This window comes from Thermobia domestica, chromosome 6, assembly GCF_964235325.1.
Source record: "Thermobia domestica chromosome 6, izTheDome1.hap1.1, whole genome shotgun sequence".
NCBI classification, from domain to species: domain Eukaryota; kingdom Metazoa; phylum Arthropoda; class Insecta; order Zygentoma; family Lepismatidae; genus Thermobia; species Thermobia domestica.
In genome coordinates, this window is record NC_137459.1 from 183,689,199 (window position 1) to 183,708,897 (window position 19,699).

The window sequence follows — 19,699 nt, forward strand, 5'->3', positions numbered from 1 at the left end:
GCAAACAATTAGAATGATGTTTTTGGATTATGAAAAAAATAATGGGATATTAACGTTGAGCAAACAAAAGTATCTCAAATAAATCCATGATGGATTTGAGTTTAGTATCCCTTTCAGCAGGGGGGGGGTATGAGGACGTGGACCTACAACTCAAAGAGGCATTCGATCCAGAAGAACTCCCACCGGGAATGAGCGGTGTTTGTATATCATAAACCTTACATGACGTTAGATTGTTGACTTATTAAACATAACAAATATATAAAAATGTTGTAAACACTTTTTTAAAAAATATGAAAATCAAAGAATTTTTTATTTCTGTAATCTAAAAGAAATCAAGATGACCTGTAATGATCTATATATAAAATTATTGATAACTGCATACTATTTTCACATTTTTTTTAAGTAGATAGTAGATAAAATATAATTTAATCAAGCATTATGGAAATTGTTTCATTCAGCATTTTCAAGTTTTCATTACTTTGCGGAATATCTGAACGAAGTTCAAGGGTAACAACTGAATTCCTTATATCTCTGACACGTCTTCATGTATTTGTCCATCTGTCGAGCCCTCGATAGGACAGATACTGCTATGATGTGGTCCCTACTACTATTAGGACTTTGCGGTAAGTGTTAAAGTTTTTAATATTAGCAAAATAAGTAGGATGCACGGTACCACGAATATAGTTATTAAGTAATGTAAACCTTCTTGATGTCGAGTAATTCAACGAATATTATTATATTGAACGTATGATTTTGAATACAGTGACAGTTAATTAGCTAGTATTAATCAGGGTTTCTCAACCCGTTTCGTATCAAGGTCCCGTTTTTTGACAGCTCTTGTCAGCTTATCTCATACACTATTTCCGGTTTCTATAAGCTTTTCGATATTGCTGTTTATCACTTACAGTTGGTAGTGGCGGATCCAGGAAATAATCAAGGGAGGGGCTAAACCATAGTTTGCAGTTTTATCCAGTGTAAAGCAGGATTGAAGCCCATTTTATCCCGTGTATACCAGGATTGAATCCCGTTTTATCCCGTGTATACCTGAGCGTCAAGGAGGGGGAGCTATAGCCCTATAGCCTCCCATGGATCCGGCTATATATATAGTATGGCGCTAAATTCGTTGTACAAAATCAGAGGAGTGATTCCTGAGAGTAAAACAAACAAAAAAAAGTTCCAATAAACATAGGGCGAAAACCCCATCGTTTACGTGTTATAGGCTGCTGAACACTGAATTCTAAACACGAACTGAAACATGAAAAACTGAATTCTAATGATCCATAGCTCCAAAACTAGGGACCTACCGTAGTCGGGTCAAGACTTCACTTAGGAACTAGTATGTGCCCTATCCAAAAACGCGAGTTTCAGAATCCTGAGGTGTTTCCACAACAATTTTTTATAGAGGATGTTTGACTACGGGCCTATGATATAAAGTACTCTCCAACTACCTCCATAAAATTTGTTGCGTGAGTACCTTAGGATTCTAAAACATGTATTTTTTGATAAAGCACATCCTAGTTCCTAAGGGAAGTCTTGATCCGACTACAGTAGGCCTCATAGTTTTGGAGCTATGAACCTTTAAAATTCATTTTTCATGGGGGGCCGCGGTGGCTCAGTGGTAGAGCGTTCACTTCTGGTGCTAGGGGTCCCGGGTTCGATCCCACCCCCTGCCAAGTGAACCTTGTGGTGGACAAACACCGTGAGCGTGGGTTTTCTCGGGGTTCTCCCGTTTCCTCCGTTATTTGTCATGTTTTTTTATGTTAGTAGCTCAAATGTGTAGTTTTTAACATTTAGGCGGCTAAAAGTACTGTAAATTGGTCATCCAAACAACTTATTTGTCAATCAAATTGACATGTGAGTTAAAATCACCCTATTATAAAGAAGAATACAATTTTGTGGTAAGAGTTTTATTACAAACAAAAATACAAAGAATCTCGTATTCAGTGTGTGGAATGCAAGATATGGTTTCATGGAAGTGTGTGTCAGAACTGGAGTCTGCCAGCTTGGTGAAGACATCAGTGCACTTTTGAACGATGAACCGTTTTCCCAATACATCAGCGTTAGAGAAATCCACAGAGAATGTCTATACTGGATATACTTGTTTAATGGCTCATTCAGTGTTGTCACTTGCTGCAGACTTCCTTATTGTGTTTCCGATCATGTTATCTTCCGGTATTGAGTTGAAAACCCACCATTTGAATATGTTTATATTTTATAAATCCTTGGGTTTGTAAGTGGCGATATTATCATCAGATGCTTGCAATATCACCGTTCATTTTGGAACAAGGTCCTAGGCAGTAGGTGTATTATTTATTTTTTTCTTCGTTGTTAAAACTGAATGAATTATTTCCAATATTCCGAATTGGTGGCGATATTCTCATCATTTTCTTTTTGTTCGTCATTTGTACTTGACATGTTTTGCGTTTGTTGTTGAGATTTGTATCCTCCTGATATTTTCTCTATTCCACCTGAATAAATTCTTACATGGTGATCCAGTATAAGCACCAGAATGATAGAATTGGTTGAGTGAAGCACCCTCTTTCTGCACTATCAAACTTCGCAGCTGAAACAGTGAAGTTGTTAAGTACCCTTAGCACAACAATACGTATACGTTGCATAGTAAGAACAATTCTGCATGACATTATAATCAGTTGCAATGACGTACTTCGTGTTAATGTTTAAATTATCTACAGGAAATATTATACCATAAGTCAGAAACTACTTTATTCACCTACAGTAAGTGTACAAAATCTGGAATTGCAGTGTCCTATGTTGTGGTTCTTTAAGATGTCTTAGACTTATTGCGATAAATTTCGTATAAACAGGGGTAAAAGTGAGGGAGAATTCAGGAGTGGGTCGTTTCCCCACTTCCAAAAATGCATATGACGCCCCTTCACTTCCTAAAAATACAACGGACAAAGATAGTCACGGAGGACGGCATGACGTAATACGTCCCCCTACTTTCTCAGATCCACTTTTACCTCTGTATATACTTTCAATTGCATTAAACCTGTTATGTGAGCTCTTTGAGATCTACTCTATTGGCTGAGGGTAAAATTAGTCAGGGGCAAAGAGGTTAATTCGCCTCCAATTTATTTATATCGTGGAAACTTTTAATTTTCGTTAATCATGGCGTAGTTTTATTGAGGCTTACCAATGAAGCCTGTTTCTTAAACCTCGGACTACCAAAGTGACCATTTCAGTATATATATATATATATATATATATATATATATATATATATATATATATATATATATATATATATATATATATATATATATATTTTTTTAAAAAAAATTACTCTTCTAATCGTTTCTCTAAAATAAGAAAAAAATCTTATTGCTCTATATGTTTAGCTAAAGTGTATATCTTACGGTCGTTCAAATTGATCTTATGTGTGTCTTATAAAATTTGCTAATTTAAGTTGGTGCCCCCCCCCCCCCCCCGTTGGACGGACATGGGACTGACATTTAGCAGTCTCTCTCCTAGATGATAGTATAACAAATAGTAGTATCCCGCTTTTCTGAATTTGACGGTTAGTTTTATTCCATGTACTATTCATGTTGAAATTTTCACGTTAGTGTGTCTCATAAATTTGCTATTTTAAGTAGGTGGGCACAAAGTACACTCCGTTGGTAGAAGATGTGATTGACATTTAGAATTGCCACTCCCAGATGGCAGCATAATAAATAGCTGTTAGTCTTAGTCTTACCCTGTGTATTGTTCACTTCAGTCTCTGTAGATTGAGTTGAGTTGATTTTGAGTTTAACGCCCCTTTTCAGCAGCGAGGCTATATGACACGTGGGCCTACTGATTAACGTGGCATCCGAACCACATGAGCTCCCGCCGGGAATCGAACCCGGGTCTCCCGCGCCATGTGTAGATTCCTGTAGTCCCTGTAGTCCTTGTGACAGTTTCTAATTAATTTCTTTTGCGAGATATATTTAAGCTTAACAAGTGGGCACAGAATACCCCCCCCCTTCTTGGTAGTCTGCGTTACAAAAAATACTTAGGTAGTGCAAGGGTTATGGTAGAAAACGATCATAGTCAAGGGGTGAATTCACTCCATCATAAAAAACGATAACAATACTAACATAATCTTATTTTCATGAAACACTGCATGTGTTTTCTTTTGAGGCATCTTAATTACTTATGGTTAAAATTGGTCTGGAATAAAGAGGGTGAATGCACCTCTTATTTAAAAAAAAAAGTTTAAAAAAGCTTTCGTAAAGAAATTTTTTGACATTTTCTTCAAATATGGTGTACGTTTGCAATGAGGCTTCACCAATTGTAGTCTTTTGTCGAGTGGAACTCCACATTTAGCTCTGTTCATACCACTCTGATGTCGAGTCACGCTCGGCATGCTTTTAGGGACACCATGTTAAGCACTTGTAATTTAGAGCCTGGAATATGCTCATAATCTGTAAAAAAATAAACTCAAAACCAAATACTGTAATTTAGCAAATAATTCAGACCAGTTCAGACAAGCTCAGAAAAACTAAACGGACCGAATAGGGTTACCTATTTTATGGGCTTCAAGTAGATCAAGGGTTATATGGCAAATACTTCCCAATTTTCAAATGCATACTTCGCTCAGTATATATAAGCAGTTAGTGACTTAAATAAAATTAAGAAAAACAAGCAAAGTTAGCCTCCCTTATTACTAATCTGGACAGTTTTGACAATATATCATTATCTTCATCAAACACATTATCAAGGTAGTGAAGACAATGATATAGTCGTCTTAGCGCTTACCTCTGGTGTGGGTGGTATCTGGTTCGATCTCTGGCCAAGTAAGTTATTAGTAGGCAACATTGTGTTCGTAGGTTTTCTAAGGGTGCTTCAGTCTCCTTCCACATTCTCAATTCACCAATTCTTCCATCACCATCCACTTGTCTTAATCATCCATCTCTCTTAGCCTAAAGAGGATAATCGTGCGACTTTAAACTGAAACATTGCATTTAATTTCAAAGATACAGGCATATTGCAAAATGTGTAATATATATTAGTAAAAACAAGTTATATGAACTGGACTCAGAAACTTTCGACGTGCAAAGCGGTGAAACACGGAATCTGTTATTGAGCCGAATCTGTCCTTGGCCAAGCTTGGCCACCAAATATAGCAAGCTTTATTTTATAGACGATGGGAAACTTGTCCAGCATTTGCTTTTTCAGATCCAGCAAGTAGTTACCCAGAGATGAAGTACCACATACAAAGCAATCCGATCCGATCCGATCCTGTCACTGGTCAAGCAAGACCAATACTTACAGAAAAATAAAATACCACATACAAAATGTGCTGAGCTGAGCGGATCCTGTCTGCCCTGACCTAACCTGGCCAGCAAATATATTTATTTTTATGACTTAGGTTATGAGTTATTTAACCAACGATTTTGCTTCGGATCCGGACAGTAGTTATCGAGAAATAAGGTACCACAAACTCACACACGTACATATATACCTGGAATGAAACTATAAAGTCCCATGTTTTTTTTTTTCTATCCTTACGCTAGGATCTAATAAGTATTTTCTTTGCAAAATTTTACTTATACTTAAGTTGTATGTAGTCTGAAAGGTTTAATGAACAGCATTAAGATAGTTAGTGACATTTGATGTGCTACTCTTTATGTTTATATCTTTAACAAAGAAAAAGAGAGAGCATTTCCACAAAGTCCCTTCCAATTGGGAAGTGAACAATATACAACGGTAAAGCAAACACGCACACACACAAAAAAGTGGTAAATATCTGTTTGAAGAGGTGAAATAAGATGAAATCTTTAACTCTTACGTCCCACGGTTATGCCGACCAGGCTAAAGGAGACGGCGATGATGAGTAATGAAGGAAATAGTGGAATGAAAAAGTGGGAGAAAACAAGAGAACCCCGAGTAAACCAACGCACACGGTTGTTTTCCACCACAAAGTTAACTTCGCGCGTCCTGGGATCAACCGAGGATACCATGCACAAGAAATGAACGATCTACCACTAAGCACCATGACCCTTGTTTGGAGAGGTGATGCATTTCATAATTTGATATTTCTATCTATAAAGTAACCATGAAAGTTCTGTTGCTTTTTGTGGAGCTCTCTGTTCCATTGGCTCTCACACCGTGAGTTGAATGCGAATAAAGATAAGGCAAAGGTCAGTTGTTGTTGTGGGTATATCCAACATACTGCCTGGTTGTGGCAGTTCAGTTACACTGTGAACGTGCGAAAGGACAAAATCAATATGAGACCTTCCTAGAGCGTCATAAGGGCGCATATGCTGTACGAGTTCAAACTGGCGTAAAACGCCGCTGCAGCAGGGCGGAAGATATGCCAGGAATTTGATGAGGGTATCGTGAATACGCAGACAGTGCAGCGGTGGTTTAAGAAGTTTAAGGACCGTAACGAAACACTCGAAGACGCAAAACGTGCCGGAAGAACAACATATGTATAAAATGAAGATCTTCAGGAAGCAATTGCGGCGAACAGTAGCCAGACATGTGAGGAAATGGAACTACAATTCAGTGTGAATGGAGAAACCATTCGGCAGGACCTCCAATTTGGCAAGCACTGTAAGTTAGTTCAATGGGTCTCACATGATTTGACTCTGGACCAGAAGGCAACGTGAGCAGACACCTGTGTTTCTTTACTGAGGAGTGCTGAGGAAGTGGCCGACCACACGACCCTACCAGGGGAGCCGCCGCTTTAAAGATAGACAGTCTACATCAGCCATTGGGTCTGGAGATGTACGGTGTACCTCTACCGTAATTAGAGGTAGTTCCGTATTGCTTGAACGGCCCTATCGACGAAGGGTGTGGGTGTCCCTTCTAATGGTGGTCTACACGTACCATTGGGTTTCGGACAAGTAGCTTTGCTACAACGTGTACGTGGTACTTGAACACGTCAAAGATAGGTAGCCTCGTATTGTTTGGGCGGGCTTACCAGGGGAGGTACGGCTCCCAAATGACAATGTTTGCCTTGAGCAAACGTCTACATCAGTCATTGGCTCTAGTAATGTACGGTTTACCTCTTCCGTAATTAGAGGAAGTCCCGTATTGTTCGGACGACCCTACCGGGGGGAGTGTTGGATTCATGCCTGTAGAGGGACCAAACGGAGGTGGGGGAGTGGTCTATCCCAGGATTCTGGGTTACGGTAATGATCCTGCTAAAGGGAGGAAACTCTGTGAGATATGGGCCGGCACCAAGCTCAAATGGTGACTTAACACGTACCATTGGGTCCGGGATGAGATACGGGAGTATCTCGACGTGTGCATGGTACCTCTACATGACAAGGCGGTAGCCAGTTGAACGATAGAGATAGGCAGGGCCAGGATTGAACAAGCCCCCTCGGGCATTGCCTGAGGCCCCGGATTTGGATTGGACTCTGCCGGGCTGTGGCCATACCGTGGGATTCGGTAGCTTGTGGAAGCCAATCCCAGGAACCTGGGTAACGGTGAACACGGGAGGGAGGTGAGATTGCCTTATAACGCTCGGGCGCCACGTCTGCAGAGCATGGTAGGACTGACTCTCTAGCAGTCTGCATCAACCAGTAGGTCTACTGGTAGGCACTTACGACTTCGGTCTGGCCGCGCAGTGGGCGTATCCCACTACCTCAGAGAATGGGGGTTACATCGCTTAGGCAAGTCAGAATTAAGGGGCAAATTCTAACGGTGCACTTTGTGCAAGAGCAATCAACTGCATATTGAGAAACTACGGGCGGGGTGCATTACATTCTTGCGGAACGCGTCTATTAAATAGACCGAACGGTCGCGGGCATGCTCTCCATGCATGCAACTAAGCGTGGCAAAGTAGACCACTAGCACCAAAGCGTCTCGTCTGAGGAACTCCGCCATGCCCGTGCTGAGAAAAGGGGGAGGGACCCCTGTGTTCCCTTAACAGGGCTTGCATTTGGTTCCGGGCTCGGGGGTTGCACGGGGGAGATAGGGTGACCCTGCAGCCGGACGCGCTGCAGGTACCTTAACTGCCATATGACAGCGTGTAGCATGCGAGGTCAACAACTTACCGGTGGAGGTGAACGTCGTGTATCCTCCGAAATGGGCGACTAACTCGTGAAATTGGATCTGGGAGAGTACGTGTGACCCCATCACATCCTCAGTGGGGTAGGTAGTCTTTGGCTGCCACCCCTACCGGCGGGGATGAGCCTTCGGGTATCTCCCAAAATCGGCAACTAGGTCGTGCCCTTGAATCCGGGAGATAAGACTGCGTGGTACCCCAAAACGCTAAAAAGAGTGGGTAGCTGGTGTGTCCAAGAGTGTGGGCGGATCCAGCGCCCTACCGGGAGGATTATGTAGGTACTGCCATCAAAGAGCGTGTAGTGCGTTCTCTTGGGTCCGGGATGGGATACCTAGTATCCTAACGCACACTCGTATTTCAGGAGCGCTGAGGAAGTGGGTATTCCTTCGTCCCAGGCTTGCACATTCACTGGGTGTAGAAGCAAGGACCCTGCCAGGGGGGCCGCCGCTCCCAAATGGCCATTGTCTTTAAAGTAGAGAGTCAACATCAGCCATTGGGTCTGATAATGTACGGTGTACTTCTACCGTAATCAGAGGTAGTCCCGTATTCCTTGGACGGATCTACCAGGATAGATACTCTCCCAAGGGATACATGGCTCCCAAATGACAATGTCTGCCTTGAGCAGACGGTCTACATCAGTTATTGGCTCTGATAATGTACGGTTTACCTCTACCGTAATTAGAGGAAGTCCCGTATTGTTTGGACGACACTACTGGGGGGGGTGTCGGATTCCTGCCTGCTGGGGAACTGATCGGAGCAGTGAGGATTGATCGGAGGTGGGGGAAGGACAATCCCAGGAATCTGGGTAACTGTTCTGATCCCGAGGAAGGGAGGAAACTCTGTAGGAGATGGGCCGGCACAAACTCAAATGGTGACTTAACACATACCATTGGGTCCGGGATGACTCAATCAGTAGGTTAACTGGTAGGCACTCAGGACTTCGGTCTGAGTCGTATCCCACTCCCTCAGAGAATGGGGATTACATCGCTTAGGCGAATCAGAATTAGGGGACAAAATCTGACGGTGCACCACGTGTATGAGGATACATTCCAGTATCGAGGAACTACCGGCGGGGTGCGGACTTTTTAGCGGAAGACGTCCATCAAACAGACCAAACGGTCGCGGACATGCTCTCCACGCACGTAACTAAGCGTGGCAGTAGTAGACCATCAGCAAACAATGTCTCGTCTGAAGAAGGAGCCATTTCTGGGCAGGGTGGTGACATACGATGAGAAGTGGGTCCTGTAGGAAGCTCCACTGGACCGTAATCATTGGTTAGCATCCCATGAACCTGTTTCAAAACAGCCGAAACCAGCACAGCACCAGAAGGTCCTCCTGTGGGTTTGGTGGACTGCTCGCGGCATCGTGCATCGGGAACTGCTACCAGCTGGTCAGAGCATCAATGCAACTGTGTAGTGTCAGCAGTTCAGTCGTGTTCAAGAAAACTTCAAAACTATGGAGCGAACACTTCTGAATCGCAAAGGGTACCTTCTGTTACAGGACAACGCTAAGTTCCACGTGGCTAGGATGACCCGGGACACCATTCTACGCGTTGAATGGGAAACACTATTGCATCCTCCATACTTCTCGGACATTATACCGTCCGATTATCACGTGTTCCATTTCTTGAACAATCGCCTTAGAGGACACCAGTTCAAATCCTTAGTAGATGTGCAGAATACACTTGATACCTTCTACGCTTGACGCCCATCAAGTTCTACCATGATGAAATCCATGGCGTTCCAGAACGTTGGCAGAAGGTCGTCGATGCTGATGGGAACTGTTTTTGATCTTCCAGGTACGACTTAGGTTGCATATCAATGTTCGAAAGTGGTGAGTGAAAAAGCGAAAGAACTTTCTTGGTTACCTTTATATTTTTAAGAGAACAGAGATTATTTTCTGAATTAGAAAATAATGCTAGGGATAAGTGTTACTTCAATAAAATAATTCAAAGTTTAATATCAAACAGCATTTTTTTTTCAGAAACTGAAAAATCTAGTTCTTTGTAGATTACAGAACACAATACAGATTAAAGAATACAGTACTATGTTATTCCATAATGTGAAATATTTCTCTTACACCGATTGATTACCGAATATTATACCGACTAATCAGTTGGATTACATCATAGTACGTAAAAAAACTACTCTGCAATAGCAAAAGCTTTTGAATCATTGTGTACTCCCTATCATAGAACTTGTGAGTACGGCACATAGCAATCGTTTCAAACGAGTTTTGACTAAAAAATATGACTTCTAAGAAAAATTGTATAATTTCAAGTTACGAACCTACAAAAGTTCCAGAATTTTTTGTGGTCTCTTTTAATTTCGTACAATGAGTACTAATTGTCTATAACGGTGACTTGTAGCTAATTCTTCTATATTTACTCTCATGTGTGCTTACGTGAATTAAAGCCAATTTTCACTTTTCAGTCGGTCGTACATTTAGATAAAACTTATTCATTTTTTCACTATATTCTGCATTACTTAATTTATTACTTCTATTAAGGAATATCAATGTGTACATCAAGTAAATATAATATATAAATGTGAAACCATATTTATCTATTCAAGAAAGAAGTAGAATTCAGCTTCCCTTTAGGTATAGCTTAAATCCCGTCGTTGCATATGTGGCCGTAAAGCCAGTTTGTCCGCAGAAACTGCATACAATTACAAATGCAGTTTCTCTAAGGGGAAACTGAATTTAGGTTCACCCTGTTAAAATAATAATGCTCACTATTTCAAGAAGACATGTGTTCAAAGTCTTATCTTGTAAGAAAGCTGACTATTGTAAACAAAATTTGTATAACTATACATTGGAAATTATCCAATTCATAAGTGAACCTTAACGATGACAACTACAATATTTCTTCCTATTAAGCTAATTTATTCTCGCTGACCCAATACTTCTGTTATCTGATTTATAGAAAAAGAATTCCATATTTACTTCACACCCGTGTACATCTTTAAACAAATATGGACTAAACAAAACAAAAAAATAGTAATTAATTTATCATTTTTAGACAACTCATGATCTTTGGATAATTTCTATAAAAATAATATCTGCTTGTTAGGCAGAAAAACAGACTTGGGAAGTAACGTAACGCAAGTAACGCGTTAGTTGTAACGCGTTACTTTTTAAGTAATGTTTCCTAGTAACGTGTTACATTTTTTCCAATGTAACTGTAACGGTAACGCGTTACAAATTTTTAAGTAACGTACCTAGTTTGCGTTACTTTTTTCGCGTTACATTTCGGATGAGTAACTACAAAATATATGTATATTTTTTTCGGAAACAAATGTTTCTTTTCTCTAAGTGAATTTCTCAGCATGGAACAATGGAGCATGAACGATGTCAGTGACCGACGATTTCTGCACTGTTCGCCTTTTCCCGTTTCGCCTTATGACCTCTCGCAATGAAATTTGCATGTAAAATCTGTTTTCACTTTTCATTTTAATGTAAGGCGGAACGGGAAATCTCGATGTGCATTTTCCTGTTTCGACTTACGAACTTTATGTTGGTAGGCTTGCAAATACATTCATAGATACAATTTGATTTGTTTATTTATATAACAAAATATAGTGCCACTTGCTGTTTTTGGAAGATGAGGACAGCCTCAGGAAAATTACATGTACTAATTGCAAGCACCTGGAAGATTTTGACAGCTCCAAATCAATACATTCAGTGAGTGAACTATGAGTGCAATAGTACTGGTAGTCTATTTTATTTTGATTGACGTTGTTTCTATAAAGATGGAGAACGAAAATATTTTATCGTTCGAACATTTGAAAGAATACTTTTTCTTAAAAGCTGAAGATGATGGTGAACAGAATTTAAAAGTAAAATGGTGCCCCGGCGGGAAATGTTTATCAACAACTAGGGTGCCATAATTAACGACATACAACAAGGGGTTAATATGAATAAACTATGTTCTGATGACCACGTCTACTTTATTGATGTAATGTTGATGGTATGTAATATTAGAGTTATTTTAGATCAGTTTGCGTATCCTAAAGTCCCGTTGATTATAGAGTTTGGAACAACTAGCTTTGAAAAGTATGTATCGATTTTAGAGTTATTGGCAAGTTTTGATTCACCCCCAGTTTATGTGTTCTCATTTTGTCAGTTGTAGTGTAATGTTTCTCTATATTCTGTATTTTTAATTTTACATAACAACATTGTTATTATTATATAATTAGTTTAGCAGAATAATAATAAGCAACCATATTTTCTAACGCATAGGGATGAGCACGAGTCAAGCTAAAACTCGACTCGAATCCAAGTCGAGTTTAGAGTCGAGTCAAAAGTAATATTTTCAAGTCGATTTTCGAGCCGATTCACTGTTTTTGGCGTTCACTTTCGAGTCGAATCGAGTTTGATAAATGGCTCGCTTGTTTTAACTCGTTTTGAAATCATGGTCTGATTACACTGGAAAACAAAAGCCATGAGAAATGTAAGCTAAGCAGTAATATGAAATACTTTTAGTGTTGCTCACGAGAGGAGACACTGCTCGCATCTCGTCCCGTCTCGATAGCGAGACTACAAGAGATTTTTATAACAAGCTTAGCTCGGCTCGGCTTAACTGAGCCGATGGCTCGAGCCGGCTCGCTTGGGGTGAACCATCGGCTCGAGCTGGCTTGGTTGGGATGAGCCATCTGCTCGGTTCGACTCAACTGAACGAAGGGCTCTAGCCGACTCGCTTGGGTGAGTTGTTGGCTCGGCTCACTTCTCGGTTTGGGTCGATAGTGAATGAGCTGTGAGCCGAGATGCTTCAGTTCTTGACAATTCTAAACCCGGGCCGAGCAGTTTTGAAGATATTTGGCCAGTGCCCTATAACTCTTAACAATGTTTGGCTCGAACCCGAACACTCAGCCTAGACCCTCAACCCAAATTCATAAGCTCGGGAACAATGTCCTTGACTCCTAGACTTAACGACTACCGAGGTTGGCAATCGACTACTTGTTTAGTATTCAGATCTAAACCGCCTTTCTTTCATGTTTATATACAGTGTTGCTATAATAATAATAATAATAATAATAATAATAATAATAATAATAATAATAATAATAATAATAATAATAGTATAATAATAATAATAATAATAATAATAATAATAATAATAATAATAATAATAATAATAAATTGTAGTAGTAGTAGTACCATTGATAATAATTATATTGTCTATGTAATATACTTGAAGAATGTACTCGAAACTACACACCGGATTTGGCTCGACTCGACTCGAAACTCAACCCAAATTCAAGTCGAGTTGGAGGAAATTTTTCGAGCCGAGTTCTCGGCTCGAGCTCAAAGATATCTGTTTCTAGTCGAATCGAGTTTCAAAGAAAACTCGCTCGTTCCCATCCCTACGAGTAAAGCAGAATGGCATTTTATCAATGTTACATTATATGAAAATATTCATATATCAAGTAAAAATTTGTCCTTGCATTCACATAAATCGATTCAGAACGTGCAATAATAATAATAATAATAATAATAATAATAATAATAATAATAATAATAATAATAATAATAATAATAATAATAGTGGTAGTAATAGTAGTGCGGAAAATTGAAGTTATATTTTTTTCACATATTTAAAGTTTCGGACCTAAAAGTAACGCGTTAGTAAAGCGTTACTTTCGAAGTAAAGTAACAGTTACTTTTTTGGGGCAAGTAACGCGTTAGTAACGTGTTACATTTTAAGAGAAAGTAAAGTAACTTGTAACGCGTTATATTTTTACAAGTAACTTATCCAACACTGTAGGAAAATAATAGGAATTTATTATTAGACTTGCAAACGATGCTATATATAAGTATGGGAAGTATTTTAGAACGGCCATGTCCATCCACCTGTCTGAGAGTATCAACCCTACAGGGGGGTGAGGACGGGCAAAAGTCACTCCAATAATTTTTCTTGCCCCCCGCCCAGTTTTCTATACACAATCGATGAACTCATAATCACGAACAGCTGCTGTAGAATTTGTCACTGAAATCTATATGACATTGAAATCTTTGTCGTTCATTGGCATGTTTACAGATATAGTATACCTTTGTTCAGTAACGCATTCTTTAATGCTAGTTCTGATCCCTAATTAAATGGCTGGAGATGAGGTCTCGGAGAGGAAATTGGAAGCTCAGTTACTAATTCAAAGACTTGATTTTATTTTCATCTTTTGCTTTCATTTGTTCTGCGACGTTCTTGACACCCTGAAGTTCCTATCAGATTGCCTGCAAAAGTCAGACTGTGATGTAGCAACAACAATCATGGTTGTTGAAGCTCAAGTTTCAAATTTCACTGATATCAGAAAAGAATGAGTGTGGAATATTTGATGAAACCAGGTGTAAAAGTGAGGGGAAACACGGAGGGACGTCGTTACCCTACTTCCAAAAAATATCTATAGCATCCTCCATTTCCTAAAAAAAGAAAAAAAATACAATAGGCACAGATAGGCACGGGGAACGGCGTGACATCATTCGTCACCTTACCTTTTAAGATCCAATTTTACCCCTAGATGAAACTATACAAAAATCAAGCGCATTTGCGGAACATAATGGCATTTGTGTTTCGGCTGCAGAGCGTCCCGCTGATCCTGCTCGAAAATTTCCCAGCAACCTTTATTACGGAACTGAGAAGCAGTGAAAAAAATAAAAAATGACTAATGATGACGATCTGAAAACAATGATTTATTTTCCCATATTAGACAGAATTATTAGTGAACTAAAAGCCAGGTTCACTGATAATGGTTTGGTAAGTGCTTTGAATCCCAGTAGTGACTACTTTTAAAGCTCGTAATCCTTTTGATGTTAGCATCGCACTATAGCTAACCCTTTTAAATTATGGCTTTTTTGAGGCATTTTGTAGACTTTCAATCAATCATCCACTGCGTCAAGACTATTTATCATAGGATCATGGTTCATACCCCGTTTTTTTTCTAGTAAAGCAGTGTTTTCAACTGCGTTCGTAAAAATCCCCAAAGTGTATCAAGTGTGGGAAACTTCCGCTCAAAGTGGACAAAGGAAATTTATTTAAAAAAAATCCCTTTTAACGCAAATATCTCCCTTTTGGTATAGGATACGATCAGTGAATGATACTAAGAAAACTTTGCTTTATCATAAAGAGAATGAGATACAAAGAGTGGTCCTGGGATGAAGAGTTGTGATGCTACAGCCGTTTTACATATTTTCCCTTGATAATACCTTTTCAGTGAATTTCTATATTATCATCATCATCATCATCAAGACTGTTCATCGTGAGAACATGAATTGTACTTCGTTTTCTTTGCCTTGAACCAGTCTTTCAAACGCTGCCACTCGCGTGTCTCTAGCGTGTACCATAGTGGAGAAAATTTGCAAAAAAAAAAAAAAAAAGGAAGTTTTTGTCAAAAAATTCCTTTTTCCCCGATTTTGGGACCTCTGGCCGGCCCCTGTGTCAACACACAAAGCCCCCAAAAATCTCAAACATACTACATACTATGTGTAATAACTGTACGAAGTTTCAATGTTATATCTTGAAAAATAAGAGAGGAAAAAATATTGCCCCATGTGCAAAATGGGTTATCCATTGCTCACATAGGGGAAAGCTGGTACTGTTTGCACATGGGGTAATATTTTTCCCTCCCTTATTTTTTCAAGATATAACATTGAAACTCCGTACAGTTATTACACATAGTATGTAGTATGTTTAAGATTTTTGGGGCTATGTGGGTTGATACAGGGGCCGGCCAGAGGGGCCAAAATCGGGGAAAAAGGGATTTTTTGACAAAAAAATTTTTAGCAAATTTTCTCCACTATGGTACATGCTAGAGACATGCGAGTGGTTCCGTTTAAAAGTTAGCTACTTGGAATTAGAATAAAAACTTGAAATTCGGTGTGTTTGTACGTTTTTGTTAGCATTACCGAAGTAAACCAGTAAAAATTTTAAAAAATTCCTAATTTAGAGTGATTTTATGGAGAAATGAAAAATCTTTCACATGTTATTTATATGGGTCATCTTTTACACCCCAAAATTATTTGGCACTTCCTGTAGGACTACAATGATTAAATTTGACATGATTCTAGCTTCTCGGGGCTAACCGACAGAAAAATTGCCAAAAGTGAATATTTTTAATTCTTAGGGGAGATGGAGAAATTCCCTATGCTATTTAAAAGTGCCATTTTGTTTTGGACCTATATTCTCATATTTTAGATAGGCCCTACTTGAAATCGGAATACAAACTTGAAATTCGGTATGCTGTACGTTTTCGTTATCGTTACCTTAGTAAATCAGTAAAAAATAAAATTTCCAACTTTAGAGTGGTTTTATGGGGAAGGCACCTCTGGTAGGATTAGAATGATGAAATTTGGCATGATTGTAACCTTCCGGGACTAACCTACAAGAAAATTGCCAAAAGTGAATATTTTTAATTTTTAAGTGGTCTAGAGGGGGATGAAGAAATTCCCATGTTATTAAAATAGGCGTTTTCTTGGGATTCAAAAGCTTATCTTTTACATAGCTGAAATAGGAAAAGAAACTTGAAATTTGGTAGAATTGTAGGTTTAAGAGGTGCGAACCCGTAGGCCGAGCAAAGGTGGTTGTGTGGGGGGAAGTCCCCTGCTTGACAAATTCAGATAATATGAAGAGCAAATGAAAGAAATTCACTGTTGATGCAAAGGCTGATACGTATGAAATGCGAGGCCGTAGGCCGAGCAAACGTTGAGGTCTGGGAGCAGAGCGCCCATCTAGCCAAAGGCTAGTTCCTTTATAAAATTCATATATGTTACTTTTTATTTCAAGTATAGTCATGTCCAAAATGATTGCATATCTACAACTGTTTTGCTGTGGGAATATAATTTGATAATGATTTTGCAGGGAACTTTTAATACTATGTGTATAATCGGAAAATGTAAATTTTTGGTAAATTCCATGGGAAAGGAATTACAAATATGAAAATTAGAATGATCTAAACAAAATGTCGTTGCTAAATGGACAAGAAAAGTTTCTTCCTTATATTGTTCACCTGTACTGCTCTTTTGACATGAAATTTACCACATACATGTTGTTGGCTACTATACACATACTAACATTATAAGAATATCGGACGAAATAGTTATCAAATTATATTCCTGCAACAACATATAAAAGTAACCGAGAAAGTTCTGTCGCTTTTTCACCCATAACTTCGAAAACCGACATATCACCCAAGATATACCTGAAATATCAAAAATAGTCCCAGACAGCACCGACGACCTTCTGCCACGTTCTGGAAGGCCATAGATTCTATCGCGGTAGAACTTGGTGGGCCGTGAAGTGAAGAAAGTATCAAGTGCATGTTGCACTTCTACTAGGGATTTGAACTGGCATCTTCGAAGGTGATTGTTCAAGAAATGGAACACGTGATAAACGGACGGTATAATGTCCGGGGAGTGTGGCGGATGCAATAGTGTTTTCCATACAAGGCGTAGAATGGTGTACCGGGTCATCCTAGCCACGTGGAACTTAGTGTTGTTCTGTAATACGAGGACCCGTTTGCGATTCAGAAGTGCTGGCTCCAGAGTTTTGAGTTCTTCTTGAACACGGCTCAACTGCTGTCAGTACATTGATGCTCTGACAAGCTTGTAGTAGTTCCCAATGCACGATGCCGAGAGCAGTTCACCAAAAATACAGAAGGACCTTGTTTTGGTGCAGTACTCGTTTCGACTGTTTTGGAACCGGTTTATTGGATGCTAACCAATGATGACGGTACCGTGGAGCTTCGTACAGGACCCATTTCTCATCACATGTCAACACCCTGTCCAGAAATGGCTCCTTCCTCACATGAAACAGCAAAGAAACACATGTGTCTGCTCGTGTTGCCTTCCGGCCCGGAGTCAAATCATGTGGCACCCATCGAACCAATTTGCAGTGCTTCTCAAGTTGATGGAGGTGCTGCCGAAAGGTTTCTCCACTGACACTGAATTGTAGTCCCAGTTTCTTACATGTCTGGCTTCTGTTCGCCCACATTTCTGCCTGACGATCTTCATTTTATACATGGGTTGGTCTTCCGGCACGTGGTGTGTCTTCGAGTGGTTCGTCACAGTCCTTAAACTTGTTAGTCAGGACACCCTCACCAAAAGCCTGACATATCTTCCGTGCAGCGGCGTTTGATCTGTTTGATAAGACGCTCTGTGAAGGTCCCATGTTCACTCTGTCCTTACGCAAGTTCACGATGTAACCGAACTGCCACAACCAGGTAGTATGTTGGATATATCCATACTAACAACTAGCTTTTGCATTATCACTATTAGAATGCAACTCACGGTGTGAGGGCCAATGGAACACAGACTTCCACAAGAAACGACAGAACTTTCTTGGTTACTCATATTTATAGACATGCGACAATCATGCAGGACATGACTGTGTATTTTATAGCATGTAGACTGTAGGAATATGTGCTTCTAACATTTAAAATCAACATGCACGGTAGTGTATGGCAGCCAAGTTCCGTGAAGAAAATGAAAAATGGTCTGCGCTGCCGTAAGCATGTTATACACGAACAAGAGTTTTGTGTAAAATCGCCGATTTCGAGGCTCTAAAAACGATTCTATTAATTGTAGAAACATGAAATTTAGAATTTAAGGAGATATCCAAGAGATGTGCTCATATACCAAATCTCACATTCCTACCTTCAACCATATTTGAGTATTGGACCCCTAAAATATGCAGTTTTCAGGCTCACTGACTCACTCATCAAATTTATTAGGTACTTCCCAATTAGATAAAGGCTTCAAACCTTGCATAAAGGTACCTTACAACGTCCTGAGCAAGGAAAAAGTCCGAAATGTGAGGAATGCGCTATGGAATTTTTTTATGGCCAAAAAAAGTGTCCTTAGCCAAGCAAGAAATCGTTTCACTCACTAACTCATCAAATTGACTAAATACTTCCCAATGAGATAGAGAAGTGAAACTTTGCATAAAGGAACCCAATAATGACTTGAGTATGGAAAAAGCCCGAAATTTGAGGAATGTGCTATTTGAAATTTCTTATAGGCGAAAAATTATCCGTAGCCATACGGTACTTCCCAATGAGATAAAGATGTGAATGTCTACACAATAGGGTGGTGCGTTTTGCACTTTTGTTGGAAATTAGATGACGACTAGTGCGGAAAAGGTGTCATTAGTGGCACCGACCTTACTGATTTTTTAAAATTATTTTTGGAAAACCCGGTATCATGTCCCAATGAACTTAAAGTTTTTTTAAGTGTTTGGTTAGACAACACACACAACACCAATGACAGAAAAGCTACTTGTAGTGGTTTTTAGAGTTACCTGATGGCTATAATACAATTATTTTATTAAAAGAAACTTGTAGCAATGCCAGTAAATAATTTTAAAATGTTTATGAGTCAAAGTACAGCCATATTAGCTCAGTTGTTGGAATTAATGTCCAGATTTTGTTTGGAATGTCAGGTTAACGATGATTATAGGCATAGTCCTTGATATAACACGATTTTCTTTGTGCAACTCTTCGCTTATTATGCTCTGTACGCAAAATAACCCAGAACTCACCACGTGGAGGTGGTTACACACCGAGTTCCGTCCACCCATCCACCCAGTAGGCATACGTTGACATTTGACCTTAAGCGGGGCATTCTTGTTCTAGACTTCAGTTTGGCTCTAACGTAGATATATCTTGCGTTCTGGCCCCACTTTTTCGACTC

The 19,699-nt window shown here is 39.5% G+C and overlaps 1 protein-coding gene across 2 annotated transcripts in view; it reads left to right on the top strand.

Annotated features, from left to right (window-relative positions):
* The first annotated feature begins 492 nt into the window (after positions 1-492).
* LOC145688352 (vitellogenin-like) overlaps positions 493-19,699 on the top strand; it is a 303,527-nt gene continuing 284,320 nt past the window's right edge. For both annotated transcript variants that reach the window (XM_081762496.1, XM_081762497.1), the window contains exon 1: positions 493-623. In XM_081762496.1, the coding sequence (XP_081618622.1) occupies positions 545-623 (79 nt within the window). In that variant the 5' untranslated portion in view covers positions 493-544. The remainder of the gene's footprint in view (positions 624-19,699) is intronic.